Source organism: Larus michahellis, chromosome Z (genome assembly GCF_964199755.1).
Source record: "Larus michahellis chromosome Z, bLarMic1.1, whole genome shotgun sequence".
Classification (NCBI taxonomy): Eukaryota; Metazoa; Chordata; class Aves; order Charadriiformes; family Laridae; genus Larus; species Larus michahellis.
Window position 1 is genome coordinate 70,107,922 of NC_133930.1, and position 27,953 is coordinate 70,135,874.

Sequence of the window (27,953 nt, forward strand, 5' to 3'; positions counted from 1 at the left end):
GAGACAATCACTGAGAGGAGAACGCTGCCGCTCTCGGCAGAGGGCCGCTGCGCAGGCGTTTCCCTTTCCTTTCTGGCTCCCGCATTCTCCCCTCTTTTTCCCTGCACCATGAAGTCAGGTGAATGCCATCAGCTCCCAACAGACCTGGCTTCTCTAAGGTAGATCCACCATCACAGAAGCCAAAACCTTGAGTACAAGTTCTGGGCTCCCCAGTTCAAAGAGGACAGGGAACTGCTGGAGAGGGTACAGCAAAGGGCTACCAAGATGATGAGGGGACTGGAACATCTCTCTTAGGAGGAAAGGCTGAGGGACTTGGGTCTTTCTAGTCTGGAAAAAAGATGACTGAGGGGGGACCTTAGCAATGCTTATAAACACTTAAAGGGTGGGTGTCAGGAGCATGGGGCCAGGCTCTTTTCAGCGGTGCCCAGTGACAGGACAAGAGGTAACGGGCACAAACTTGAGCACAGGAAGTTCCATCTCAACATGAGGAGGAACGTCTTTCCTGTGAGGGTGGCAGAGCACTGGAACAGGCTGCCCAGAGAGGTGGTGGAGCGTCTGTCTCTGGAGACATTCAAAAAGCCCCTGGACACGTTCGTGTGCCACCTGCTCTGGGTGAGCCTGCTCTGGCAGGGGGGCTGGACTAGATGATCTCCAGAGGTCCCTTCCAACCCCCACCGTGCTGTGATCCCGTGATTCTATTTAATTAAAGAACTGAATACGTATTGTAACAACATGTGGGAAAAAATGGTTTTCATCTTACTATTGGACAAAAGCATGACTGAATTTGTCAAAGTGTTGGGTGACTTCCCCGGTGGTGAGGATTTCAACTGAGAGCGCTCAGCATCTTGTTGGACTTCACCCAAAAACTGGTAAAAGTTCAAGAGTTGCTGCACAACCACTTCGTATCTCACTAGCTCTTAAGCCAGTTTGTTTTCCTGGGATTTCCTTGTGAAGGTATGCATTTAACTTTGTACAAACAATCGCTACATTAACGTTCTTTCTTTCCCTTTCTACTAGTATAGGGAAAAGCTCTATTTCCGAGCCTGTTCCCCAATCAACTCCCTCCGTCCTGCCTGAGGCAGAATGCTTCCCAAGAAGGCACGTCTGGTTGGCAGAGCAGGAGGGTAGTGAAGGGGTTCTTTCTTCTGCTTTGCTTAGGCGTGTAGCTCTTGCTTTACCTACTAAACGGTCTGAGCTCAGCCCACACGTTTTCCCACTTTTACCCTTCAGATTCTCTCCGCCACTGTCCCCCTGGGGCAAGGGATTGAGCAGCTGCGTGATGCCAAGCTGCCTACTGGGATTAACCCCCAACACCTGGCAAGCCAAAGCCCAGGGACTCAGGAAACCAGAGCCCACTGCAGCGGCTCTTCTGCAAAACACCCCCTGACTCTGCGGCAGCTGCGCAGCCAGCAGCTTGTGCCCGCCTTCCCCAACAAAGCGATGCATGGCCACTCACGGACACAGCGTTAGTTCAAACAAACAAGCGATTTATTGACAACTTTGTACAGGGTGAAGTTGCCACAGGGAACGGACTCCCAGGAAGAGGGAGGGCACTCACTGTCCAGGTGGTAGAGGCAGTCTCTGTCGCAAGGCTCCTTGCAGCAGTCTCTTCCTAGCGGATGCTCAGGACGGCGTACGAGTCACCTTGCTGCACCCCAAGCATCATGTGAATGAAGACAGTACTGCCAGAAGCATCCGTCAGCCGGAGCTTGCAGGAGCGCTTGGAGGGCAGCACCTTCAGATGGCAGTGTCTCGACTGAGGCAAAGCCACCCAGGCGTCTTTTACCATGTCCTGGAACCAGCGGGCCGTTTTCTCTACGTCCAGGTAGGGGCCGGTGCAGAAGGTGTTGAGGAGGCTGGGACCCCGATTTTTCCGCTGCTCCTGGTGGCAGTGGAGGAAGCACAGCGTGTCCTTCTCCAGCCGCTCCCCCTTGCAGCTGCACTCCGGCTCCACGCGGATGCAGGAGTGCTTGGCCGGCATCCCCTCCATGGTGCCCAGCTCCAGATGGAAGGCGTGCCCGTGAGGAGGCTTCAGGGGCACCAGCAGGCGGTAGGTGGCATCATCCTCCTGGGGACCCCAACCTCCTAAAGCGCTCTCCACCCCGACGACTGCCTTCACGCGTGGCATCCCAGTATCCCTGGAACGCTTGTGGCAGATGCGGAGGAGATCATCTACCAGGGCCTCCACCTTCATGAATGACTCCGACAGTTCAAGGAGGCGCTCGACGGAAATCAGGCGCGCGTGCAGTGCAAGACTGGGTTTTGATTCTTGCTCCCGCTCCTCCGCCTTCTTTCCGGAACCGCTCTCCTTGCTGCTGCTGGCTGGCCAATGGCTCCTTTTCATGAGCCACCAGCCGAGCCCGAGGAGCAGCACCAGGACACCAGCAAGAGCCCCCCAGGAAACGTCGCTCTCCTTCTGGCTCCACGGCTCCAGGTGCGTTTCCTCCAGATCCTGCTGCAGCCGCCTCATCTGCTTGTCCAGAAAGCCAGCACGCCAACGCTTGCGGTCTTGCGTGGCCTCATCCAGCTCATCGCCCACCGTCAGTGGGAGCTGGAAGACGCTTAGCACAGCAAGGAGGGACAGTAGCAAACTGGCAGCAGCCATGACCTGCAGGAGGAGGGAGAGAAGGGGTTCAGTGGGGCTGGGAGGGCGGGCGGGAGCTGGCGGTAGCGGGGACGGCAGCCGCAGGGAGCTGGGGGCAGGCAGGAGGGGGGCCGAGGCAGCGGGGAGGCAGCAAGGCCTGCGCCCAGCCCCGCCGCCAGCGGCACCGGGCCTGGCCCAAGGCGCTCCCGCCAGCGGCTGGGCCCTCTATGCCATGTGAGAACCCACCCCCCAGGGGCCAGCGTTTGTGCCCCGGCCCTGGTCCAGCCCAGCCTCCCCCCGCCAGCCCACTCACCATTGTCCCGTGCCGAACTGGGGCAGCCTGCTGACCTGGGGCAGCGCTGCCCGATGGCGCCCTTTATAGCCGGCCCCATTGTGACGCGTCCCCTGTGGTGTCCCAGGCACCAGAGCGCATCACAGGGCAACCAGCCCCGCCCTGGGGCCACCCCCCGCCTCAGCGACCCACCGCTGCCCCGGGCAGCCCCAGCCCCGACCCCACACAGTCCAGACCCACCCGGCAGGCCGGGGCTCCCGGGAGTTCCCTTTCCAAAGCCGACACAAGCCCCCCCAGACCCTTACCAAACCTACTGGCAGGTGACGTGACCCGCAGGTGCTTTGCTCCTTGAGATCCCAGCCCGTGCGGTGAATCGGCTCCCTTGGTGCTGCCTCTGAGCTTGGGGTGGCGGGTGTGCTCTTGGTGGGCCCACCTGACACCCACGGGTGGGTGGTGGTGTGTGTGCTGGTGGTGGGGTGGGGCCTGTCCGCGGCAGGATCTCTGCTCCTGCTGTGCCGCTGCCAGAGGACGCTGCTTTCCCGAGGGTGATGGTGGGGGAGCGGGCAGACGTTTCCCGGTGGGCAAGTCCCACTGCCGATAGAGCACGGGCTTCTCTGTGTCCAGCGTGTTCAGTTCTGTGGTATCAACTCCCTGGGGAGCATCTGGGTCGGGCATATTCTCCAGCCGCACCCCGGTGAAGGCACGGAGGCACATGAGCGGTGCCTCTCGCTTGGTCCCTGCCCAGCCGGAGCTGCCGGGGAGTTTCTCGGCCCATGTGAAATTGCCGCCAGGGTGGTGACGAGTGTGAAGGGAAAGCAGTGCCACAACCATCTTTGTAGCCACCGTGCTCTTCACCGGCTGCTGCGCTGGGGAGACAATCACTGAGAGGAGAATGCTGCCGCTCTCGGCAGAGGGCCGCTGCGCAGGCGTTTCCCTTTCCTTTCTGGCTCCCGCGTTCTCCCCTCTTTTTCCCTGCACCATGAAGTCAGGTGAATGCCATCAGCTCCCAACAGACCTGGCTTCTCTAAGGTAGATCCACCATCACAGAAGCCAAAACCTTGAGTACAAGTTCTGGGCTCCCCAGTCCAAAGAGGACAGGGAACTGCTGGAGAGGGTACAGCAAAGGGCTACCAAGATGATGAGGGGACTGGAACATCTCTCTTAGGAGGAAAGGCTGAGGGACTTGGGTCTTTCTAGTCTGGAAAGAAGATGACTGAGGGGGGACCTTAGCAATGCTTATAAACACTTAAAGGGTGGGTGTCAGGAGCATGGGGCCAGGCTCTTTTCAGCGGTGCCCAGTGACAGGACAAGAGGTAACGGGCACAAACTTGAGCACAGGAAGTTCCATCTCAACATGAGGAGGAACGTCTTTCCTGTGAGGGTGGCAGAGCACTGGAACAGGCTGCCCAGAGAGGTGGTGGAGCGTCTGTCTCTGGAGACATTCAAAAAGCCCCTGGACGCGTTCGTGTGCCACCTGCTCTGGGTGAGCCTGCTCTGGCAGGGGGGCTGGACTAGATGATCTCCAGAGGTCCCTTCCAACCCCCACCGTGCTGTGATCCCGTGATTCTATTTAATTAAAGAACTGAATACGTATTGTAACAACATGTGGGAAAAAATGGTTTTCATCTTACTATTGGACAAAAGCATGACTGAATTTGTCAAAGTGTTGGGTGACTTCCCCGGTGGTGAGGATTTCAACTGAGAGCGCTCAGCATCTTGTTGGACTTCACCCAAAAACTGGTAAAAGTTCAAGAGTTGCTGCACAACCACTTCGTATCTCACTAGCTCTTAAGCCAGTTTGTTTTCCTGGGATTTCCTTGTGAAGGTATGCATTTAACTTTGTACAAACAATCGCTACATTAACGTTCTTTCTTTCCCTTTCTACTAGTATAGGGAAAAGCTCTATTTCCGAGCCTGTTCCCCAATCAACTCCCTCCGTCCTGCCTGAGGCAGAATGCTTCCCAAGAAGGCACGTCTGGTTGGCAGAGCAGGAGGGTAGTGAAGGGGTTCTTTCTTCTGCTTTGCTTAGGCGTGTAGCTCTTGCTTTACCTACTAAACGGTCTGAGCTCAGCCCACACGTTTTCCCACTTTTACCCTTCAGATTCTCTCCGCCACTGTCCCCCTGGGGCAAGGGATTGAGCAGCTGCGTGATGCCAAGCTGCCTACTGGGATTAACCCCCAACACCTGGCAAGCCAAAGCCCAGGGACTCAGGAAACCAGAGCCCACTGCAGCGGCTCTTCTGCAAAACACCCCCTGACTCTGCGGCAGCTGCGCAGCCAGCAGCTTGTGCCCGCCTTCCCCAACAAAGCGATGCATGGCCACTCACGGACACAGCGTTAGTTCAAACAAACAAGCGATTTATTGACAACTTTGTACAGGGTGAAGTTCCCACAGGGAACGGACTCCCACGAAGAGGGAGGGCACTCACTGTCCAGGTGGTAGAGGCAGTCTCTGTCGCAAGGCTCCTTGCAGCGGTCTCTTCCTAGCGGATGCTCAGGACGGCGTACGAGTCACCTTGCTGCACCCCAAGCATCATGTGAATGAAGACAGTACTGCCAGAAGCATCCGTCAGCCGGAGCTTGCAGGAGCGCTTGGAGGGCAGCACCTTCAGATGGCAGTGTCTCGACTGAGGCAAAGCCAGCCAGGCGTCTTTTACCATGTCCTGGAACCAGCGGGCCGTTTTCTCTACGTCCAGGTAGGGGCCGGTGCAGAAGGTGTTGAGGAGGCTGGGACCCCGATTTTTCCGCTGCTCCTCGTGGCAGTGGAGGAAGCACAGCGTGTCCTTCTCCAGCCGCTCCCTCTTGCAGCTGCACTCCGGCTCCACGCGGATGCAGGAGTGCTTGGCCGGCATCCCCTCCATGGTGCCCAGCTCCAGATGGAAGGCGTGCCCGTGAGGAGGCTTCAGGGGCACCAGCAGGCGGTAGGTGGCATCATCCTCCTGGGGACCCCAACCTCCTAAAGCGCTCTCCACCCCGACGACTGCCTTCACGCGTGGCATCCCAGTATCCCTGGAACGCTTGTGGCAGATGCGGAGGAGATCATCTACCAGGGCCTCCACCTTCATGAATGACTCCGACAGTTCAAGGAGGCGCTCGACGGAAATCAGGCGCGCGTGCAGTGCAAGACTGGGTTTTGATTCTTGCTCCCGCTCCTCCGCCTTCTTTCCGGAACCGCTCTCCTTGCTGCTGCTGGCTGGCCAATGGCTCCTTTTCATGAGCCACCAGCCGAGCCCGAGGAGCAGCACCAGGACACCAGCAAGAGCCCCCCAGGAAACGTCGCTCTCCTTCTGGCTCCACGGCTCCAGGTGCGTTTCCTCCAGATCCTGCTGCAGCCGCCTCATCTGCTTGTCCAGAAGGTCAGCACGCCAACGCTTGCGGTCTTGCGTGGCCTCGTCCAGCTCATCGCCCACCGTCAGTGGGAGCTGGAAGACGCTTAGCACAGCAAGGAGGGACAGTAGCAAACTGGCAGCAGCCATGACCTGCAGGAGGAGGGAGAGAAGGGGTTCAGTGGGGCTGGGAGGGCGGGCGGGAGCTGGCGGTAGCGGGGACGGCAGCCGCAGGGAGCTGGGGGCAGGCAGGAGGGGGGCCGAGGCAGCGGGGAGGCAGCAAGGCCTGCGCCCAGCCCCGCCGCCAGCGGCACCGGGCCTGGCCCAAGGCGCTCCCGCCAGCGGCTGGGCCCTCTATGCCATGTGAGAACCCACCCCCCAGGGGCCAGCGTTTGTGCCCCGGCCCTGGTCCAGCCCAGCCTCCCCCCGCCAGCCCACTCACCATTGTCCCGTGCCGAACTGGGGCAGCCTGCTGACCTGGGGCAGCGCTGCCCGATGGCGCCCTTTATAGCCGGCCCCATTGTGACGCGTCCCCTGTGGTGTCCCAGGCACCAGAGCGCATCACAGGGCAACCAGCCCCGCCCTGGGGCCACCCCCCGCCTCAGCGACCCACCGCTGCCCTGGGCAGCCCCAGCCCCGACCCCACACAGTCCAGACCCACCCGGCAGGCCGGGGCTCCCGGGAGTTCCCTTTCCAAAGCCGACACAAGCCCCCCCAGACCCTTACCAAACCTACTGTCAGGTGACGTGACCCGCAGGTGCTTTGCTCCTTGAGATCCCAGCCCGTGCGGTGAATCGCCTCCCTTGGTGCTGCCTCTGAGCTTGGGGTGGCGGGTGTGCTCTTGGTGGGCCCACCTGACACCCACGGGTGGGTGGTGGTGTGTGTGCTGGTGGTGGGGTGGGGCCTGTCCGCGGCAGGATCTCTGCTCCTGCTGTGCCGCTGCCAGAGGACGCTGCTTTCCCGAGGGTGATGGTGGGGGAGCGGGCAGACGTTTCCCGGTGGGCAAGTCCCACTGCCGATAGAGCACGGGCTTCTCTGTGTCCAGCGTGTTCAGTTCTGTGGTATCAACTCCCTGGGGAGCATCTGGGTCGGGCATATTCTCCAGCCGCACCCCGGTGAAGGCACGGAGGCACATGAGCGGTGCCTCTCGCTTGGTCCCTGCCCAGCCGGAGCTGCCGGGGAGTTTCTCGGCCCATGTGAAATTGCCGCCAGGGTGGTGACGAGTGTGAAGGGAAAGCAGTGCCACAACCATCTTTGTAGCCACCGTGCTCTTCACCGGCTGCTGCGCTGGGGAGACAATCACTGAGAGGAGAACGCTGCCGCTCTCGGCAGAGGGCCGCTGCGCAGGCGTTTCCCTTTCCTTTCTGGCTCCCGCGTTCTCCCGTCTTTTTCCCTGCACCATGAAGTCAGGTGAATGCCATCAGCTCCCAACAGACCTGGCTTCTCTAAGGTAGATCCACCATCACAGAAGCCAAAACCTTGAGTACAAGTTCTGGGCTCCCCAGTTCAAAGAGGACAGGGAACTGCTGGAGAGGGTACAGCAAAGGGCTACGAAGATGATGAGGGGACTGGAACATCTCTCTTAGGAGGAAAGGCTGAGGGACTTGGGTCTTTCTAGTCTGGAAAGAAGATGACTGAGGGGGGACCTTAGCAATGCTTATAAACACTTAAAGGGTGGGTGTCAGGAGCATGGGGCCAGGCTCTTTTCAGCGGTGCCCAGTGACAGGACAAGAGGTAACGGGCACAAACTTGAGCACAGGAAGTTCCATCTCAACATGAGGAGGAACGTCTTTCCTGTGAGGGTGGCAGAGCACTGGAACAGGCTGCCCAGAGAGGCGGTGGAGCGTCTGTCTCTGGAGACATTCAAAAAGCCCCTGGACGCGTTCGTGTGCCACCTGCTCTGGGTGAGCCTGCTCTGGCAGGGGGGCTGGACTAGATGATCTCCAGAGGTCCCTTCCAACCCCCACCGTGCTGTGATCCCGTGATTCTATTTAATTAAAGAACTGAATACGTATTGTAACAACATGTGGGAAAAAATGGTTTTCATCTTACTATTGGACAAAAGCATGACTGAATTTGTCAAAGTGTTGGGTGACTTCCCCGGTGGTGAGGATTTCAACTGAGAGCGCTCAGCATCTTGTTGGACTTCACCCAAAAACTGGTAAAAGTTCAAGAGTTGCTGCACAACCACTTCGTATCTCACTAGCTCTTAAGCCAGTTTGTTTTCCTGGGATTTCCTTGTGAAGGTATGCATTTAACTTTGTACAAACAATCGCTACATTAACATTCTTTCTTTCCCTTTCTACTAGTATAGGGAAAAGCTCTATTTCCGAGCCTGTTCCCCAATCAACTCCCTCCGTCCTGCCTGAGGCAGAATGCTTCCCAAGAAGGCACGTCTGGTTGGCAGAGCAGGAGGGTAGTGAAGGGGTTCTTTCTTCTGCTTTGCTTAGGCGTGTAGCTCTTGCTTTACCTACTAAACGGTCTGAGCTCAGCCCACACGTTTTCCCACTTTTACCCTTCAGATTCTCTCCGCCACTGTCCCCCTGGGGCAAGGGATTGAGCAGCTGCGTGATGCCAAGCTGCCTACTGGGATTAACCCCCAACACCTGGCAAGCCAAAGCCCAGGGACTCAGGAAACCAGAGCCCACTGCAGCGGCTCTTCTGCAAAACACCCCCTGACTCTGCGGCAGCTGCGCAGCCAGCAGCTTGTGCCCGCCTTCCCCAACAAAGCGATGCATGGCCACTCACGGACACAGCGTTAGTTCAAACAAACAAGCGATTTATTGACAACTTTGTACAGGGTGAAGTTCCCACAGGGAACGGACTCCCACGAAGAGGGAGGGCACTCACTGTCCAGGTGGTAGAGGCAGTCTCTGTCGCAAGGCTCCTTGCAGCAGTCTCTTCCTAGTGGATGCTCAGGACGGCGTACGAGTCACCTTGCTGCACCCCAAGCATCATGTGAATGAAGACAGTACTGCCAGAAGCATCCGTCAGCCGGAGCTTGCAGGAGCGCTTGGAGGGCAGCACCTTCAGATGGCAGTGTCTCGACTGAGGCAAAGCCACCCAGGCGTCTTTTACCATGTCCTGGAACCAGCGGGCCGTTTTCTCTACGTCCAGGTAGGGGCCGGTGCAGAAGGTGTTGAGGAGGCTGGGACCCCGATTTTTCCGCAGCTGCTCCTGGTGGCAGTGGAGGAAGCACAGCGTGTCCTTCTCCAGCCGCTCCCTCTTGCAGCTGCACTCCGGCTCCACGCGGATGCAGGAGTGCTTGGCCGGCATCCCCTCCATGGTGCCCAGCTCCAGATGGAAGGCGTGCCCGTGAGGAGGCTTCAGGGGCACCAGCAGGCGGTAGGTGGCATCATCCTCCTGGGGACCCCAACCTCCTAAAGCGCTCTCCACCCCGACGACTGCCTTCACGCGTGGCATCCCAGTATCCCTGGAACGCTTGTGGCAGATGCGGAGGAGATCATCTACCAGGACCTCCACCTTCATGAATGACTCCGACAGTTCAAGGAGGCGCTCGACGGAAATCAGGCGCGCGTGCAGTGCAAGACTGGGTTTTGATTCTTGCTCCCGCTCCTCCGCCTTCTTTCCGGAACCGCTCTCCTTGCTGCTGCTGGCTGGCCAATGGCTCCTTTTCATGAGCCACCAGCCGAGCCCGAGGAGCAGCACCAGGACACCAGCAAGAGCCCCCCAGGAAACGTCGCTCTCCTTCTGGCTCCACGGCTCCAGGTGCGTTTCCTCCAGATCCTGCTGCAGCCGCCTCATCTGCTTGTCCAGAAGGTCAGCACGCCAACGCTTGCGGTCTTGCGTGGCCTCGTCCAGCTCATTGCCCACCGTCAGTGGGAGCTGGAAGACGCTTAGCACAGCAAGGAGGGACAGTAGCAAACTGGCAGCAGCCATGACCTGCAGGAGGAGGGAGAGAAGGGGTTCAGTGGGGCTGGGAGGGCGGGCGGGAGCTGGCGGTAGCGGGGACGGCAGCCGCAGGGAGCTGGGGGCAGGCAGGAGGGGGGCCGAGGCAGCGGGGAGGCAGCAAGGCCTGCGCCCAGCCCCGCCGCCAGCGGCACCGGGCCTGGCCCAAGGCGCTCCCGCCAGCGGCTGGGCCCTCTATGCCATGTGAGAACCCACCCCCCAGGGGCCAGCGTTTGTGCCCCGGCCCTGGTCCAGCCCAGCCTCCCCCCGCCAGCCCACTCACCATTGTCCCGTGCCGAACTGGGGCAGCCTGCTGACCTGGGGCAGCGCTGCCCGATGGCGCCCTTTATAGCCGGCCCCATTGTGACGCGTCCCCTGTGGTGTCCCAGGCACCAGAGCGCATCACAGGGCAACCAGCCCCGCCCTGGGGCCACCCCCCGCCTCAGCGACCCACCGCTGCCCCGGGCAGCCCCAGCCCCGACCCCACACAGTCCAGACCCACCCGGCAGGCCGGGGCTCCCGGGAGTTCCCTTTCCAAAGCCGACACAAGCCCCCCCAGACCCTTACCAAACCTACTGTCAGGTGACGTGACCCGCAGGTGCTTTGCTCCTTGAGATCCCAGCCCGTGCGGTGAATCGCCTCCCTTGGTGCTGCCTCTGAGCTTGGGGTGGCGGGTGTGCTCTTGGTGGGCCCACCTGACACCCACGGGTGGGTGGTGGTGTGTGTGCTGGTGGTGGGGTGGGGCCTGTCCGCGGCAGGATCTCTGCTCCTGCTGTGCCGCTGCCAGAGGACGCTGCTTTCCCGAGGGTGATGGTGGGGGAGCGGGCAGACGTTTCCCGGTGGGCAAGTCCCACTGCCGATAGAGCACGGGCTTCTCTGTGTCCAGCGTGTTCAGTTCTGTGGTATCAACTCCCTGGGGAGCATCTGGGTCGGGCATATTCTCCAGCCGCACCCCGGTGAAGGCACGGAGGCACATGAGCGGTGCCTCTCGCTTGGTCCCTGCCCAGCCGGAGCTGCCGGGGAGTTTCTCGGCCCATGTGAAATTGCCGCCAGGGTGGTGACGAGTGTGAAGGGAAAGCAGTGCCACAACCATCTTTGTAGCCACCGTGCTCTTCACCGGCTGCTGCGCTGGGGAGACAATCACTGAGAGGAGAACGCTGCCGCTCTCGGCAGAGGGCCGCTGCGCAGGCGTTTCCCTTTCCTTTCTGGCTCCCGCGTTCTCCCGTCTTTTTCCCTGCACCATGAAGTCAGGTGAATGCCATCAGCTCCCAACAGACCTGGCTTCTCTAAGGTAGATCCACCATCACAGAAGCCAAAACCTTGAGTACAAGTTCTGGGCTCCCCAGTTCAAAGAGGACAGGGAACTGCTGGAGAGGGTACAGCAAAGGGCTACCAAGATGATGAGGGGACTGGAACATCTCTCTTAGGAGGAAAGGCTGAGGGACTTGGGTCTTTCTAGTCTGGAAAGAAGATGACTGAGGGGGGACCTTAGCAATGCTTATAAACACTTAAAGGGTGGGTGTCAGGAGCATGGGGCCAGGCTCTTTTCAGCGGTGCCCAGTGACAGGACAAGAGGTAACGGGCACAAACTTGAGCACAGGAAGTTCCATCTCAACATGAGGAGGAACGTCTTTCCTGTGAGGGTGGCAGAGCACTGGAACAGGCTGCCCAGAGAGGCGGTGGAGCGTCTGTCTCTGGAGACATTCAAAAAGCCCCTGGACGCGTTCGTGTGCCACCTGCTCTGGGTGAGCCTGCTCTGGCAGGGGGGCTGGACTAGATGATCTCCAGAGGTCCCTTCCAACCCCCACCGTGCTGTGATCCCGTGATTCTATTTAATTAAAGAACTGAATACGTATTGTAACAACATGTGGGAAAAAATGGTTTTCATCTTACTATTGGACAAAAGCATGACTGAATTTGTCAAAGTGTTGGGTGACTTCCCCGGTGGTGAGGATTTCAACTGAGAGCGCTCAGCATCTTGTTGGACTTCACCCAAAAACTGGTAAAAGTTCAAGAGTTGCTGCACAACCACTTCGTATCTCACTAGCTCTTAAGCCAGTTTGTTTTCCTGGGATTTCCTTGTGAAGGTATGCATTTAACTTTGTACAAACAATCGCTACATTAACGTTCTTTCTTTCCCTTTCTACTAGTATAGGGAAAAGCTCTATTTCCGAGCCTGTTCCCCAATCAACTCCCTCCGTCCTGCCTGAGGCAGAATGCTTCCCAAGAAGGCACGTCTGGTTGGCAGAGCAGGAGGGTAGTGAAGGGGTTCTTTCTTCTGCTTTGCTTAGGCGTGTAGCTCTTGCTTTACCTACTAAACGGTCTGAGCTCAGCCCACACGTTTTCCCACTTTTACCCTTCAGATTCTCTCCGCCACTGTCCCCCTGGGGCAAGGGATTGAGCAGCTGCGTGATGCCAAGCTGCCTACTGGGATTAACCCCCAACACCTGGCAAGCCAAAGCCCAGGGACTCAGGAAACCAGAGCCCACTGCAGCGGCTCTTCTGCAAAACACCCCCTGACTCTGCGGCAGCTGCGCAGCCAGCAGCTTGTGCCCGCCTTCCCCAACAAAGCGATGCATGGCCACTCACGGACACAGCGTTAGTTCAAACAAACAAGCGATTTATTGACAACTTTGTACAGGGTGAAGTTCCCACAGGGAACGGACTCCCAGGAAGAGGGAGGGCACTCACTGTCCAGGTGGTAGAGGCAGTCTCTGTCGCAAGGCTCCTTGCAGCAGTCTCTTCCTAGCGGATGCTCAGGACGGCGTACGAGTCACCTTGCTGCACCCCAAGCATCATGTGAATGAAGACAGTACTGCCAGAAGCATCCGTCAGCCGGAGCTTGCAGGAGCGCTTGGAGGGCAGCACCTTCAGATGGCAGTGTCTCGACTGAGGCAAAGCCAGCCAGGCGTCTTTTACCATGTCCTGGAACCAGCGGGCCGTTTTCTCTACGTCCAGGTAGGGGCCGGTGCAGAAGGTGTTGAGGAGGCTGGGACCCCGATTTTTCCGCAGCTGCTCCTGGTGGCAGTGGAGGAAGCACAGCGTGTCCTTCTCCAGCCGCTCCCTCTTGCAGCTGCACTCCGGCTCCACGCGGATGCAGGAGTGCTTGGCCGGCATCCCCTCCATGGTGCCCAGCTCCAGATGGAAGGCGTGCCCGTGAGGAGGCTTCAGGGGCACCAGCAGGCGGTAGGTGGCATCATCCTCCTGGGGACCCCAACCTCCTAAAGCGCTCTCCACCCCGACGACTGCCTTCACGCGTGGCATCCCAGTATCCCTGGAACGCTTGTGGCAGATGCGGAGGAGATCATCTACCAGGACCTCCACCTTCATGAATGACTCCGACAGTTCAAGGAGGCGCTCGACGGAAATCAGGCGCGCGTGCAGTGCAAGACTGGGTTTTGATTCTTGCTCCCGCTCCTCCGCCTTCTTTCCGGAACCGCTCTCCTTGCTGCTGCTGGCTGGCCAATGGCTCCTTTTCATGAGCCACCAGCCGAGCCCGAGGAGCAGCACCAGGACACCAGCAAGAGCCCCCCAGGAAACGTCGCTCTCCTTCTGGCTCCACGGCTCCAGGTGCGTTTCCTCCAGATCCTGCTGCAGCCGCCTCATCTGCTTGTCCAGAAGGTCAGCACGCCAACGCTTGCGGTCTTGCGTGGCCTCGTCCAGCTCATTGCCCACCGTCAGTGGGAGCTGGAAGACGCTTAGCACAGCAAGGAGGGACAGTAGCAAACTGGCAGCAGCCATGACCTGCAGGAGGAGGGAGAGAAGGGGTTCAGTGGGGCTGGGAGGGCGGGCGGGAGCTGGCGGTAGCGGGGACGGCAGCCGCAGGGAGCTGGGGGCAGGCAGGAGGGGGGCCGAGGCAGCGGGGAGGCAGCAAGGCCTGCGCCCAGCCCCGCCGCCAGCGGCACCGGGCCTGGCCCAAGGCGCTCCCGCCAGCGGCTGGGCCCTCTATGCCATGTGAGAACCCACCCCCCAGGGGCCAGCGTTTGTGCCCCGGCCCTGGTCCAGCCCAGCCTCCCCCCGCCAGCCCACTCACCATTGTCCCGTGCCGAACTGGGGCAGCCTGCTGACCTGGGGCAGCGCTGCCCGATGGCGCCCTTTATAGCCGGCCCCATTGTGACGCGTCCCCTGTGGTGTCCCAGGCACCAGAGCGCATCACAGGGCAACCAGCCCCGCCCTGGGGCCACCCCCCGCCTCAGCGACCCACCGCTGCCCCGGGCAGCCCCAGCCCCGACCCCACACAGTCCAGACCCACCCGGCAGGCCGGGGCTCCCGGGAGTTCCCTTTCCAAAGCCGACACAAGCCCCCCCAGACCCTTACCAAACCTACTGGCAGGTGACGTGACCCGCAGGTGCTTTGCTCCTTGAGATCCCAGCCCGTGCGGTGAATCGCCTCCCTTGGTGCTGCCTCTGAGCTTGGGGTGGCGGGTGTGCTCTTGGTGGGCCCACCTGACACCCACGGGTGGGTGGTGGTGTGTGTGCTGGTGGTGGGGTGGGGCCTGTCCGCGGCAGGATCTCTGCTCCTGCTGTGCCGCTGCCAGAGGACGCTGCTTTCCCGAGGGTGATGGTGGGGGAGCGGGCAGACGTTTCCCGGTGGGCAAGTCCCACTGCCGATAGAGCACGGGCTTCTCTGTGTCCAGCGTGTTCAGTTCTGTGGTATCAACTCCCTGGGGAGCATCTGGGTCGGGCATATTCTCCAGCCGCACCCCGGTGAAGGCACGGAGGCACATGAGCGGTGCCTCTCGCTTGGTCCCTGCCCAGCCGGAGCTGCCGGGGAGTTTCTCGGCCCATGTGAAATTGCCGCCAGGGTGGTGACGAGTGTGAAGGGAAAGCAGTGCCACAACCATCTTTGTAGCCACCGTGCTCTTCACCGGCTGCTGCGCTGGGGAGACAATCACTGAGAGGAGAACGCTGCCGCTCTCGGCAGAGGGCCGCTGCGCAGGCGTTTCCCTTTCCTTTCTGGCTCACGCGTTCTCCCCTCTTTTTCCCTGCACCATGAAGTCAGGTGAATGCCATCAGCTCCCAACAGACCTGGCTTCTCTAAGGTAGATCCACCATCACAGAAGCCAAAACCTTGAGTACAAGTTCTGGGCTCCCCAGTTCAAAGAGGACAGGGAACTGCTGGAGAGGGTACAGCAAAGGGCTACCAAGATGATGAGGGGACTGGAACATCTCTCTTAGGAGGAAAGGCTGAGGGACTTCGGTCTTTCTAGTCTGGAAAGAAGATGACTGAGGGGGGACCTTAGCAATGCTTATAAACACTTAAAGGGTGGGTGTCAGGAGCATGGGGCCAGGCTCTTTTCAGCGGTGCCCAGTGACAGGACAAGAGGTAACGGGCACAAACTTGAGCACAGGAAGTTCCATCTCAACATGAGGAGGAACGTCTTTCCTGTGAGGGTGGCAGAGCACTGGAACAGGCTGCCCAGAGAGGCGGTGGAGCGTCTGTCTCTGGAGACATTCAAAAAGCCCCTGGACGCGTTCGTGTGCCACCTGCTCTGGGTGAGCCTGCTCTGGCAGGGGGGCTGGACTAGATGATCTCCAGAGGTCCCTTCCAACCCCCACCGTGCTGTGATCCCGTGATTCTATTTAATTAAAGAACTGAATACGTATTGTAACAACATGTGGGAAAAAATGGTTTTCATCTTACTATTGGACAAAAGCATGACTGAATTTGTCAAAGTGTTGGGTGACTTCCCCGGTGGTGAGGATTTCAACTGAGAGCGCTCAGCATCTTGTTGGACTTCACCCAAAAACTGGTAAAAGTTCAAGAGTTGCTGCACAACCACTTCGTATCTCACTAGCTCTTAAGCCAGTTTGTTTTCCTGGGATTTCCTTGTGAAGGTATGCATTTAACTTTGTACAAACAATCGCTACATTAACGTTCTTTCTTTCCCTTTCTACTAGTATAGGGAAAAGCTCTATTTCCGAGCCTGTTCCCCAATCAACTCCCTCCGTCCTGCCTGAGGCAGAATGCTTCCCAAGAAGGCACGTCTGGTTGGCAGAGCAGGAGGGTAGTGAAGGGGTTCTTTCTTCTGCTTTGCTTAGGCGTGTAGCTCTTGCTTTACCTACTAAACGGTCTGAGCTCAGCCCACACGTTTTCCCACTTTTACCCTTCAGATTCTCTCCGCCACTGTCCCCCTGGGGCAAGGGATTGAGCAGCTGCGTGATGCCAAGCTGCCTACTGGGATTAACCCCCAACACCTGGCAAGCCAAAGCCCAGGGACTCAGGAAACCAGAGCCCACTGCAGCGGCTCTTCTGCAAAACACCCCCTGACTCTGCGGCAGCTGCGCAGCCAGCAGCTTGTGCCCGCCTTCCCCAACAAAGCGATGCATGGCCACTCACGGACACAGCGTTAGTTCAAACAAACAAGCGATTTATTGACAACTTTGTACAGGGTGAAGTTCCCACAGGGAACGGACTCCCACGAAGAGGGAGGGCACTCACTGTCCAGGTGGTAGAGGCAGTCTCTGTCGCAAGGCTCCTTGCAGCAGTCTCTTCCTAGCGGATGCTCAGGACGGCGTACGAGTCACCTTGCTGCACCCCAAGCATCATGTGAATGAAGACAGTACTGCCAGAAGCATCCGTCAGCCGGAGCTTGCAGGAGCGCTTGGAGGGCAGCACCTTCAGATGGCAGTGTCTCGACTGAGGCAAAGCCACCCAGGCGTCTTTTACCATGTCCTGGAACCAGCGGGCCGTTTTCTCTACGTCCAGGTAGGGGCCGGTGCAGAAGGTGTTGAGGAGGCTGGGACCCCGATTTTTCCGCAGCTGCTCCTGGTGGCAGTGGAGGAAGCACAGCGTGTCCTTCTCCAGCCGCTCCCTCTTGCAGCTGCACTCCGGCTCCACGCGGATGCAGGAGTGCTTGGCCGGCATCCCCTCCATGGTGCCCAGCTCCAGATGGAAGGCGTGCCCGTGAGGAGGCTTCAGGGGCACCAGCAGGCGGTAGGTGGCATCATCCTCCTGGGGACCCCAACCTCCTAAAGCGCTCTCCACCCCGACGACTGCCTTCACGCGTGGCATCCCAGTATCCCTGGAACGCTTGTGGCAGATGCGGAGGAGATCATCTACCAGGACCTCCACCTTCATGAATGACTCCGACAGTTCAAGGAGGCGCTCGACGGAAATCAGGCGCGCGTGCAGTGCAAGACTGGGTTTTGATTCTTGCTCCCGCTCCTCCGCCTTCTTTCCGGAACCGCTCTCCTTGCTGCTGCTGGCTGGCCAATGGCTCCTTTTCATGAGCCACCAGCCGAGCCCGAGGAGCAGCACCAGGACACCAGCAAGAGCCCCCCAGGAAACGTCGCTCTCCTTCTGGCTCCACGGCTCCAGGTGCGTTTCCTCCAGATCCTGCTGCAGCCGCCTCATCTGCTTGTCCAGAAGGTCAGCACGCCAACGCTTGCGGTCTTGCGTGGCCTCGTCCAGCTCATTGCCCACCGTCAGTGGGAGCTGGAAGACGCTTAGCACAGCAAGGAGGGACAGTAGCAAACTGGCAGCAGCCATGACCTGCAGGAGGAGGGAGAGAAGGGGTTCAGTGGGGCTGGGAGGGCGGGCGGGAGCTGGCGGTAGCGGGGACGGCAGCCGCAGGGAGCTGGGGGCAGGCAGGAGGGGGGCCGAGGCAGCGGGGAGGCAGCAAGGCCTGCGCCCAGCCCCGCCGCCAGCGGCACCGGGCCTGGCCCAAGGCGCTCCCGCCAGCGGCTGGGCCCTCTATGCCATGTGAGAACCCACCCCCCAGGGGCCAGCGTTTGTGCCCCGGCCCTGGTCCAGCCCAGCCTCCCCCCGCCAGCCCACTCACCATTGTCCCGTGCCGAACTGGGGCAGCCTGCTGACCTGGGGCAGCGCTGCCCGATGGCGCCCTTTATAGCCGGCCCCATTGTGACGCGTCCCCTGTGGTGTCCCAGGCACCAGAGCGCATCACAGGGCAACCAGCCCCGCCCTGGGGCCACCCCCCGCCTCAGCGACCCACCGCTGCCCCGGGCAGCCCCAGCCCCGACCCCACACAGTCCAGACCCACCCGGCAGGCCGGGGCTCCCGGGAGTTCCCTTTCCAAAGCCGACACAAGCCCCCCCAGACCCTTACCAAACCTACTGTCAGGTGACGTGACCCGCAGGTGCTTTGCTCCTTGAGATCCCAGCCCGTGCGGTGAATCGCCTCCCTTGGTGCTGCCTCTGAGCTTGGGGTGGCGGGTGTGCTCTTGGTGGGCCCACCTGACACCCACGGGTGGGTGGTGGTGTGTGTGCTGGTGGTGGGGTGGGGCCTGTCCGCGGCAGGATCTCTGCTCCTGCTGTGCCGCTGCCAGAGGATGCTGCTTTCCCGAGGGTGATGGTGGGGGAGCGGGCAGACGTTTCCCGGTGGGCAAGTCCCACTGCCGATAGAGCACGGGCTTCTCTGTGTCCAGCGTGTTCAGTTCTGTGGTATCAACTCCCTGGGGAGCATCTGGGTCGGGCATATTCTCCAGCCGCACCCCGGTGAAGGCACGGAGGCACATGAGCGGTGCCTCTCGCTTGGTCCCTGCCCAGCCGGAGCTGCCGGGGAGTTTCTCGGCCCATGTGAAATTGCCGCCAGGGTGGTGACGAGTGTGAAGGGAAAGCAGTGCCACAACCATCTTTGTAGCCACCGTGCTCTTCACCGGCTGCTGCGCTGGGGAGACAATCACTGAGAGGAGAACGCTGCCGCTCTCGGCAGAGGGCCGCTGCGCAGGCGTTTCCCTTTCCTTTCTGGCTCCCGCGTTCTCCCCTCTTTTTCCCTGCACCATGAAGTCAGGTGAATGCCATCAGCTCCCAACAGACCTGGCTTCTCTAAGGTAGATCCACCATCACAGAAGCCAAAACCTTGAGTACAAGTTCTGGGCTCCCCAGTTCAAAGAGGACAGGGAACTGCTGGAGAGGGTACAGCAAAGGGCTACCAAGATGATGAGGGGACTGGAACATCTCTCTTAGGAGGAAAGGCTGAGGGACTTGGGTCTTTCTAGTCTGGAAAGAAGATGACTGAGGGGGGACCTTAGCAATGCTTATAAACACTTAAAGGGTGGGTGTCAGGAGCATGGGGCCAGGCTCTTTTCAGCGGTGCCCAGTGACAGGACAAGAGGTAACGGGCACAAACTTGAGCACAGGAAGTTCCATCTCAACATGAGGAGGAACGTCTTTCCTGTGAGGGTGGCAGAGCACTGGAACAGGCTGCCCAGAGAGGTGGTGGAGCGTCTGTCTCTGGAGACATTCAAAAAGCCCCTGGACGCGTTCGTGTGCCACCTGCTCTGGGTGAGCCTGCTCTGGCAGGGGGGCTGGACTAGATGATCTCCAGAGGTCCCTTCCAACCCCCACCGTGCTGTGATCCCGTGATTCTATTTAATTAAAGAACTGAATACGTATTGTAACAACATGTGGGAAAAAATGGTTTTCATCTTACTATTGGACAAAAGCATGACTGAATTTGTCAAAGTGTTGGGTGACTTCCCCGGTGGTGAGGATTTCAACTGAGAGCGCTCAGCATCTTGTTGGACTTCACCCAAAAACTGGTAAAAGTTCAAGAGTTGCTGCACAACCACTTCGTATCTCACTAGCTCTTAAGCCAGTTTGTTTTCCTGGGATTTCCTTGTGAAGGTATGCATTTAACTTTGTACAAACAATCGCTACATTAACGTTCTTTCTTTCCCTTTCTACTAGTATAGGGAAAAGCTCTATTTCCGAGCCTGTTCCCCAATCAACTCCCTCCGTCCTGCCTGAGGCAGAATGCTTCCCAAGAAGGCACGTCTGGTTGGCAGAGCAGGAGGGTAGTGAAGGGGTTCTTTCTTCTGCTTTGCTTAGGCGTGTAGCTCTTGCTTTACCTACTAAACGGTCTGAGCTCAGCCCACACGTTTTCCCACTTTTACCCTTCAGATTCTCTCCGCCACTGTCCCCCTGGGGCAAGGGATTGAGCAGCTGCGTGATGCCAAGCTGCCTACTGGGATTAACCCCCAACACCTGGCAAGCCAAAGCCCAGGGACTCAGGAAACCAGAGCCCACTGCAGCGGCTCTTCTGCAAAACACCCCCTGACTCTGCGGCAGCTGCGCAGCCAGCAGCTTGTGCCCGCCTTCCCCAACAAAGCGATGCATGGCCACTCACGGACACAGCGTTAGTTCAAACAAACAAGCGATTTATTGACAACTTTGTACAGGGTGAAGTTCCCACAGGGAACGGACTCCCACGAAGAGGGAGGGCACTCACTGTCCAGGTGGTAGAGGCAGTCTCTGTCGCAAGGCTCCTTGCAGCGGTCTCTTCCTAGCGGATGCTCAGGACGGCGTACGAGTCACCTTGCTGCACCCCAAGCATCATGTGAATGAAGACAGTACTGCCAGAAGCATCCGTCAGCCGGAGCTTGCAGGAGCGCTTGGAGGGCAGCACCTTCAGATGGCAGTGTCTCGACTGAGGCAAAGCCACCCAGGCGTCTTTTACCATGTCCTGGAACCAGCGGGCCGTTTTCTCTACGTCCAGGTAGGGGCCGGTGCAGAAGGTGTTGAGGAGGCTGGGACCCCGATTTTTCCGCAGCTGCTCCTGGTGGCAGTGGAGGAAGCACAGCGTGTCCTTCTCCAGCCGCTCCCTCTTGCAGCTGCACTCCGGCTCCACGCGGATGCAGGAGTGCTTGGCCGGCATCCCCTCCATGGTGCCCAGCTCCAGATGGAAGGCGTGCCCGTGAGGAGGCTTCAGGGGCACCAGCAGGCGGTAGGTGGCATCATCCTCCTGGGGACCCCAACCTCCTAAAGCGCTCTCCACCCCGACGACTGCCTTCACGCGTGGCATCCCAGTATCCCTGGAACGCTTGTGGCAGATGCGGAGGAGATCATCTACCAGGACCTCCACCTTCATGAATGACTCCGACAGTTCAAGGAGGCGCTCGACGGAAATCAGGCGCGCGTGCAGTGCAAGACTGGGTTTTGATTCTTGCTCCCGCTCCTCCGCCTTCTTTCCGGAACCGCTCTCCTTGCTGCTGCTGGCTGGCCAATGGCTCCTTTTCATGAGCCACCAGCCGAGCCCGAGGAGCAGCACCAGGACACCAGCAAGAGCCCCCCAGGAAACGTCGCTCTCCTTCTGGCTCCACGGCTCCAGGTGCGTTTCCTCCAGATCCTGCTGCAGCCGCCTCATCTGCTTGTCCAGAAGGTCAGCACGCCAACGCTTGCGGTCTTGCGTGGCCTCGTCCAGCTCATCGCCCACCGTCAGTGGGAGCTGGAAGACGCTTAGCACAGCAAGGAGGGACAGTAGCAAACTGGCAGCAGCCATGACCTGCAGGAGGAGGGAGAGAAGGGGTTCAGTGGGGCTGGGAGGGCGGGCGGGAGCTGGCGGTAGCGGGGACGGCAGCCGCAGGGAGCTGGGGGCAGGCAGGAGGGGGGCCGAGGCAGCGGGGAGGCAGCAAGGCCTGCGCCCAGCCCCGCCGCCAGCGGCACCGGGCCTGGCCCAAGGCGCTCCCGCCAGCGGCTGGGCCCTCTATGCCATGTGAGAACCCACCCCCCAGGGGCCAGCGTTTGTGCCCCGGCCCTGGTCCAGCCCAGCCTCCCCCCGCCAGCCCACTCACCATTGTCCCGTGCCGAACTGGGGCAGCCTGCTGACCTGGGGCAGCGCTGCCCGATGGCGCCCTTTATAGCCGGCCCCATTGTGACGCGTCCCCTGTGGTGTCCCAGGCACCAGAGCGCATCACAGGGCAACCAGCCCCGCCCTGGGGCCACCCCCCGCCTCAGCGACCCACCGCTGCCCCGGGCAGCCCCAGCCCCGACCCCACACAGTCCAGACCCACCCGGCAGGCCGGGGCTCCCGGGAGTTCCCTTTCCAAAGCCGACACAAGCCCCCCCAGACCCTTACCAAACCTACTGTCAGGTGACGTGACCCGCAGGTGCTTTGCTCCTTGAGATCCCAGCCCGTGCGGTGAATCGCCTCCCTTGGTGCTGCCTCTGAGCTTGGGGTGGCGGGTGTGCTCTTGGTGGGCCCACCTGACACCCACGGGTGGGTGGTGGTGTGTGTGCTGGTGGTGGGGTGGGGCCTGTCCGCGGCAGGATCTCTGCTCCTGCTGTGCCGCTGCCAGAGGACGCTGCTTTCCCGAGGGTGATGGTGGGGGAGCGGGCAGACGTTTCCCGGTGGGCAAGTCCCACTGCCGATAGAGCACGGGCTTCTCTGTGTCCAGCGTGTTCAGTTCTGTGGTATCAACTCCCTGGGGAGCATCTGGGTCGGGCATATTCTCCAGCCGCACCCCGGTGAAGGCACGGAGGCACATGAGCGGTGCCTCTCGCTTGGTCCCTGCCCAGCCGGAGCTGCCGGGGAGTTTCTCGGCCCATGTGAAATTGCCGCCAGGGTGGTGACGAGTGTGAAGGGAAAGCAGTGCCACAACCATCTTTGTAGCCACCGTGCTCTTCACCGGCTGCTGCGCTGGGGAGACAATCACTGAGAGGAGAACGCTGCCGCTCTCGGCAGAGGGCCGCTGCGCAGGCGTTTCCCTTTCCTTTCTGGCTCACGCGTTCTCCCCTCTTTTTCCCTGCACCATGAAGTCAGGTGAATGCCATCAGCTCCCAACAGACCTGGCTTCTCTAAGGTAGATCCACCATCACAGAAGCCAAAACCTTGAGTACAAGTTCTGGGCTCCCCAGTTCAAAGAGGACAGGGAACTGCTGGAGAGGGTACAGCAAAGGGCTACCAAGATGATGAGGGGACTGGAACATCTCTCTTAGGAGGAAAGGCTGAGGGACTTGGGTCTTTCTAGTCTGGAAAGAAGATGACTGAGGGGGGACCTTAGCAATGCTTATAAACACTTAAAGGGTGGGTGTCAGGAGCATGGGGCCAGGCTCTTTTCAGCGGTGCCCAGTGACAGGACAAGAGGTAACGGGCACAAACTTGAGCACAGGAAGTTCCATCTCAACATGAGGAGGAACGTCTTTCCTGTGAGGGTGGCAGAGCACTGGAACAGGCTGCCCAGAGAGGTGGTGGAGCGTCTGTCTCTGAAGACATTCAAAACCCCCCTGGACGCGTTCGTGTGCCACCTGCTCTGGGTGAGCCTGCTCTGGCAGGGGGGCTGGACTAGATGATCTCCAGAGGTCCCTTCCAACCCCCACCGTTCTGTGATCCTGTGATTCTGCCCTGGTATTCAGTCCCATGGAGGACTTTTTCCCTGTCTGCATCCTGGGACCGGGATGCCTGCACCCTCCAGGGCAGTCAGGGTGCTGGGCCAGGCAAACGGCAAAACTGCAAAAGCTGAGAAGCTGCCCCAATTTGGGCAAGCTCCTTGCACAGCCAAGGGGCTCAGCCTGCAGGGGTGAAAAGCACAGGTAATTCAGGGCGTACTTTGTTCCAACGTTCTGCAGGTCACAGGCATCAGCACATGGGCACGGCCACAGAACAGCTAACACCATGGAGTAAGAGCCATGCTTGCCATCCAGTCTCTTCTGTGGTCAAAGGAAAAATAAACCAAAATGTACCTTTTCTTCAGCCAACGTGCTAGTAAAAAGGTGCTGATAAGAGATTCCCAAAACAATTTATGCCCCCTTTTATTTTTTTATTTAAATACTGCCTTGCTATGTAGAGAAAGGCACTCTGTCAGAAAAGGAAAAAAAAAAAACCACACAAAACCAAATTTTATTTCTCTGACTTTTAGAAATGATGACATAATCTTATCAATTCTCAACAAATACAATCTAAAGTATTCAGGCTGCTGATAAAGGTATTGCCTGTGATGGTGCAGCAAACTGCAGATTGAGCTTTTTTAAATGCTGCATTAATTGCTTGTGAAGCAACCTTTTGTGAGATATGGTGGTTCAAACAATTTTGCAAAGAGCAGGAGACAAAGAGTTCCTTTTACACTAAAATGGTTTCCTAGGAAACACTGCAAAATGTAACGTGATATCTCTTTGTGGAAGTTCAAGGACTTATGTGTGCGAGCGCATGTTTCTCCTGACCCTCTTTTTTTCTTTTTCTTTTTTTTTTTGGTGTGGTGTATGGTATCACTGGCCAATTTTACCTTTTGATGGTATCACAAAAACAGAACAAGCCTGTACCACGGCAACCCACAATCTGAAGGGCATTTTTCTCTTTGATAATAAAATGTGTTCTCTAAACAGAAAAAAATTTTGATCAAAACCAAGTCTTTTCATCTGTAGCACCGTGGCTTCAGAATAAGGAAAAACAATGACTGAAAATTCTCAGAGCCAGATTTCAGGTTTCAGACAGTCCTCGTGTCCGACCCAGTGTATTTTCTTGTCTGTATGGAGCCTATACTACACAATGTAAATTGATGGGAGTAAAGCAGAAACCAACACCCTGCAACACTAATCAGAGACCCGGACGTGTGTTACAGGAAGATCAGACACATGTCCAGATCTTCCTTTTAATTAAAGCCTAATAATCGGCTCATCTGAGAGAGGCACTTTGCCTTTCCCTATGTGCAAGCATAGTGCAGGAAAAACAAAGTTTCTAACTGGGACAACTCAGCTGTTTATCTTAACAAGAGATGACTATGTCTAAATTTACCTGACTGCTGCTTTCATTAGTTGTACTACTGTCAGAGACGATAGTAGTGACATAGCATTAGGTGCTTCCTATGCATGTTGAAAGACTGCAGAAATATTGATGTATAGAAACTCTTTTCCCCAGACCTGACTATTCTCAAGACCTCAATATGCTGAAGTCCTTAGGTAGACAATACAGGAAGGTATGCAGTGCTGCTGAAATGGCCTTCATCCTCCCCACTGCAACCTGGGCACCCAGACCCATGCAGTTCTGCCCAGCATTGTGCCCAATTAAAAAAGTATGCTGGCCCAACTGCAGAAGCACTACAACACCGCATATGAAGCAACTGAGCCAGACCGACAGGGCCCAAGCCTCGGCGTGGCTAGCAGTGAGGGCACACCTGATTTCTCACAAGATACTTTACAAGAAGTTGCTTTGCAATAGACCATCACTGGATAAAAGTTTTGAACTGGGCTGGGGATAGGAACTGGATCCTAGGACTCCCTTTGCCTGGTTTGGAGAAAGGGCGAGCTGGTATTTCAGAAATAATAGCATTTAGTTTAAGCAGAGCATCATTCAGAGATAGCAGAGGCAGCGCCGGCTGTCACAGGCAGCCTCAGCCAGCAAACCTCCCCGCGTCAACTGGACTGTGTCTTTGAGAAGCATGCATCCAATGTACTGATCCCTAGTGCTGCCTTCCCACCCCAGATGCTGAATTTTACCACCTTATTGCAGCAAATGGCCCTTCTTGCCTCGAGCAGAGCATGGGACAGTGGCAAGCAGGAGCTTGCATGGTGGTGTGTCCAGATCTGGTCCTGGGAAAGGTCCCTGGAGTGTTTCTGTGCTGCAGGTAACTGAGAAACGGGGGCTGGGAAATTACAGAACAACATCCTGAGATGTTAGCTCATCTTTATAAGTACACCATGGCCCAAGCAGCAAGTAGATTAAGAGATGATGTTTGCTGTTGGTGCAGAAATGTGAACTTTGGGGAACTACTGAATTCAGCAGGGTGACCAGGGGGTAAAGGAGAAAGCAGTGTTTGGATCCAGATATGCATCCTGGAAGAGCTGGAGTGCATTCCTGCTGGCAACACAAGTGCTGACCCAAGGAAACACTTAACTTTAAGGGTAATTTCATCCAGTGAGCTCCCAGGTTTAAAACTGGACCCGAACAACCGCCTCAGGGCCCCTCCTGAAGAAGAAAACATGCTAGCCACGTTAAGAATGGTGATAAGCTTCTTCCAAACCAACCCAGAGCAGACAGCCATGCATCCTCCACAAGAACAACCCCCCTTCAAGAAAGGAAACCTCAAGGAGTTGCCTGGCAGAGCTGAACAGGCGTAAAACGGTGCCAATGAAGGTAGATTGCAGAGGTGGGAGTTGCTTCCACTCCCTTTGGTCATGTCCCACTAGCTCTGTGCAGATGTATCGGTTACTCTGTGTAGTACTCACTGTCTGTCCTCATGGGCATGTCGGGAACAGGGCTCGGCTGTTGCAGCCTGTAACACTGTTTTGTTCATCCTCTGCTGTACTAATAGGATTAAAATGCATTTAAATGAGATTTCGTCTTTAAGATCAGCAGGTAGTCAAGCCCACAGAGGTACGCTATGGTTATATGAATACTTTCTGAGTAGAAATGCATCCCGCTTCCCCACTGTCCTAGACTGTTTGTTCTGAGTGCCCAGTTACTGAGGATTTCAATTATTCACATGTACATTCCAACGGCTCTGCTTTAGTGTAGCTTGTACATTCAAATATGTCCTAACTGTAGTACATCTGCATTTAGAGATGAAAAACCCCATACAGACGAACACATTTCCCGATATGAGTAATTCACACTAAACATTAGTCAATGCAGGGAAACCTGACTTTCGGGCAGGGGCTTTCTGGGATAGAGAACAGTCATGAGTCAGTCAGCCTGCGATGCTGAGGCTTGAGCTTTGCCTCCCAGTGTAACCAGCTCACCACACAGTTCATTTAGACTGGCCAGAAGCCAGTCTCACCCATAATCATAGATGATACCAGACCTTTTCTGATATGTGAACACAGAATATGAAGTGCATTATTGGGCTGACTGGCAGAAAACTAACTAGTCTCTGGAGTGTTTGCTTTTAATGAACATGGTATTTTCTATAATAAATGCAACTCAGTAGGTTATTTGTTCATCTTATTTTTTCAATGAAAGTAAGAAAAACAAGTCTATCTGAAGATTGAACTACTAGCTGCTACAATGCTGGGGAGGACTTTGCTCATAATTAGAGTTAAAAGCCATAAAAAACAGTCTGTCCGCTTTGGATTCTGTGTTAGACCATGTAAGAGAAAGGGTAAACTGCTGCCTGGTCTAGATAAAGATGTATGTGGCCTTTTGCCCATTGCTTTAAAAATGGAAATGAAAAGCTGTCCCATTAGCACTGATCACCCAGACAGGGCTCTAGCGCAATGTCTTTCCTGACCTCTAGGCATGGCCGGTACTGCAGTCGTGACCAACTGGATTTGGCATGTCTGTGGGACCTTCGCCCCATGGGACGGTCAGCTGCTCCCGTGGCTGGCACAGCAGAACACGGGTGCCATGAGTGCGGCAGGGAAGGGGGGGCTGGGGGTGCAAGGCTCTGCCACTGGCAAGGGTGCTCACAGCCCTCTGCGGTGGTTGCACAAAAGTGGCTCTTGCTCCCTTCCAGCCTGGAAGTCTGTGGGCATCCACAGGTACTTTCAACCTGATTTGGAGAATGCAGGGAGCCTTCATGTGGTTCAAAAGGAGTGTGAATCAGGCCGTTCCTTTTTAAAATCTTCTTTTCTTTCCCCCTTGTCTTGCTACCTGCCCAACTGGGATGGCTTTGATGAAGAATAGGCTGGGTGACCCATTTTATGAGCAGGCAAAGTGAGGACTGAAGCCAGTTTGTCCCAGGCTACCTGCAAACCAGCAGCAGGGAGAAGGGGCAGTCACAAGGTCCTGGGTCACTCTCTTCCACGTTCTCTGAATTGCCTGGATTAACTGGCAGCTTTGAGGAAAGGCACAGCTCTAGAGCCCACAGAGTCAAGCGTCAGAAACAGCGAAAAAAAAAGAAGGGAGGTGGAAAGAAAGAAGAATTATCTTTTGTCAAGAATTTCCAAATAGGGCAGGCACACGGGAACTCCTGATTCAAGCAAAAGGAGCCAGGAGCAAAAAATGTCCCTTCCCACAGGGTGGAAGAAGGACAAAAAGGGAAGGTCCTTGTGTGAGAGCAGGTAAGGACAGCAGCATGCTGCCCCACGGGGGTCTCCACCTCACTGCCTTGCCACCCGTGGATGATGGGCTGGGCATCAGCTGCACCACCAGCTTGCAGCAGCCCCCATGTGCCCTGTGGCTTCTGCCCTGCCCTGCCCTTGGCGCCGCTCAGCGCACGGCCAGCTGCCAA

General features: G+C 57.5%; 4 protein-coding genes and 2 pseudogenes across 4 annotated transcripts; all 6 read right to left on the minus strand.

Annotated features, from left to right (window-relative positions):
• Positions 1-1,612: 1,612 nt before the first annotated feature.
• On the minus strand, positions 1,613-3,651 carry LOC141735751 (inositol 1,4,5-trisphosphate receptor-interacting protein-like 1; annotated as a pseudogene).
• A 1,708-nt stretch (positions 3,652-5,359) lies between these two features.
• LOC141735752 (uncharacterized) lies at positions 5,360-7,398 on the minus strand. Its single transcript, XM_074568875.1, is given in 3 exon segments — positions 5,360-6,493; positions 6,495-6,556; positions 7,365-7,398. Coding segments are annotated over 3 exon segments (1,230 nt in total).
• Positions 7,399-9,106: 1,708 nt separating this feature from the next.
• On the minus strand, positions 9,107-11,148 carry LOC141735753 (uncharacterized). Its single transcript, XM_074568877.1, is given in 3 exon segments — positions 9,107-10,243; positions 10,245-10,306; positions 11,115-11,148. Coding segments are annotated over 3 exon segments (1,233 nt in total).
• Positions 11,149-12,856: 1,708 nt separating this feature from the next.
• Positions 12,857-14,898, minus strand: LOC141735754 (uncharacterized). Its single transcript, XM_074568878.1, is given in 3 exon segments — positions 12,857-13,993; positions 13,995-14,056; positions 14,865-14,898. Coding segments are annotated over 3 exon segments (1,233 nt in total).
• Positions 14,899-16,606: 1,708 nt separating this feature from the next.
• LOC141735755 (uncharacterized) lies at positions 16,607-18,648 on the minus strand. Its single transcript, XM_074568879.1, is given in 3 exon segments — positions 16,607-17,743; positions 17,745-17,806; positions 18,615-18,648. Coding segments are annotated over 3 exon segments (1,233 nt in total).
• Positions 18,649-20,356: 1,708 nt separating this feature from the next.
• LOC141735756 (inositol 1,4,5-trisphosphate receptor-interacting protein-like 1) lies at positions 20,357-26,029 on the minus strand (annotated as a pseudogene).
• Between the last annotated feature and the right edge of the window lie 1,924 nt (positions 26,030-27,953).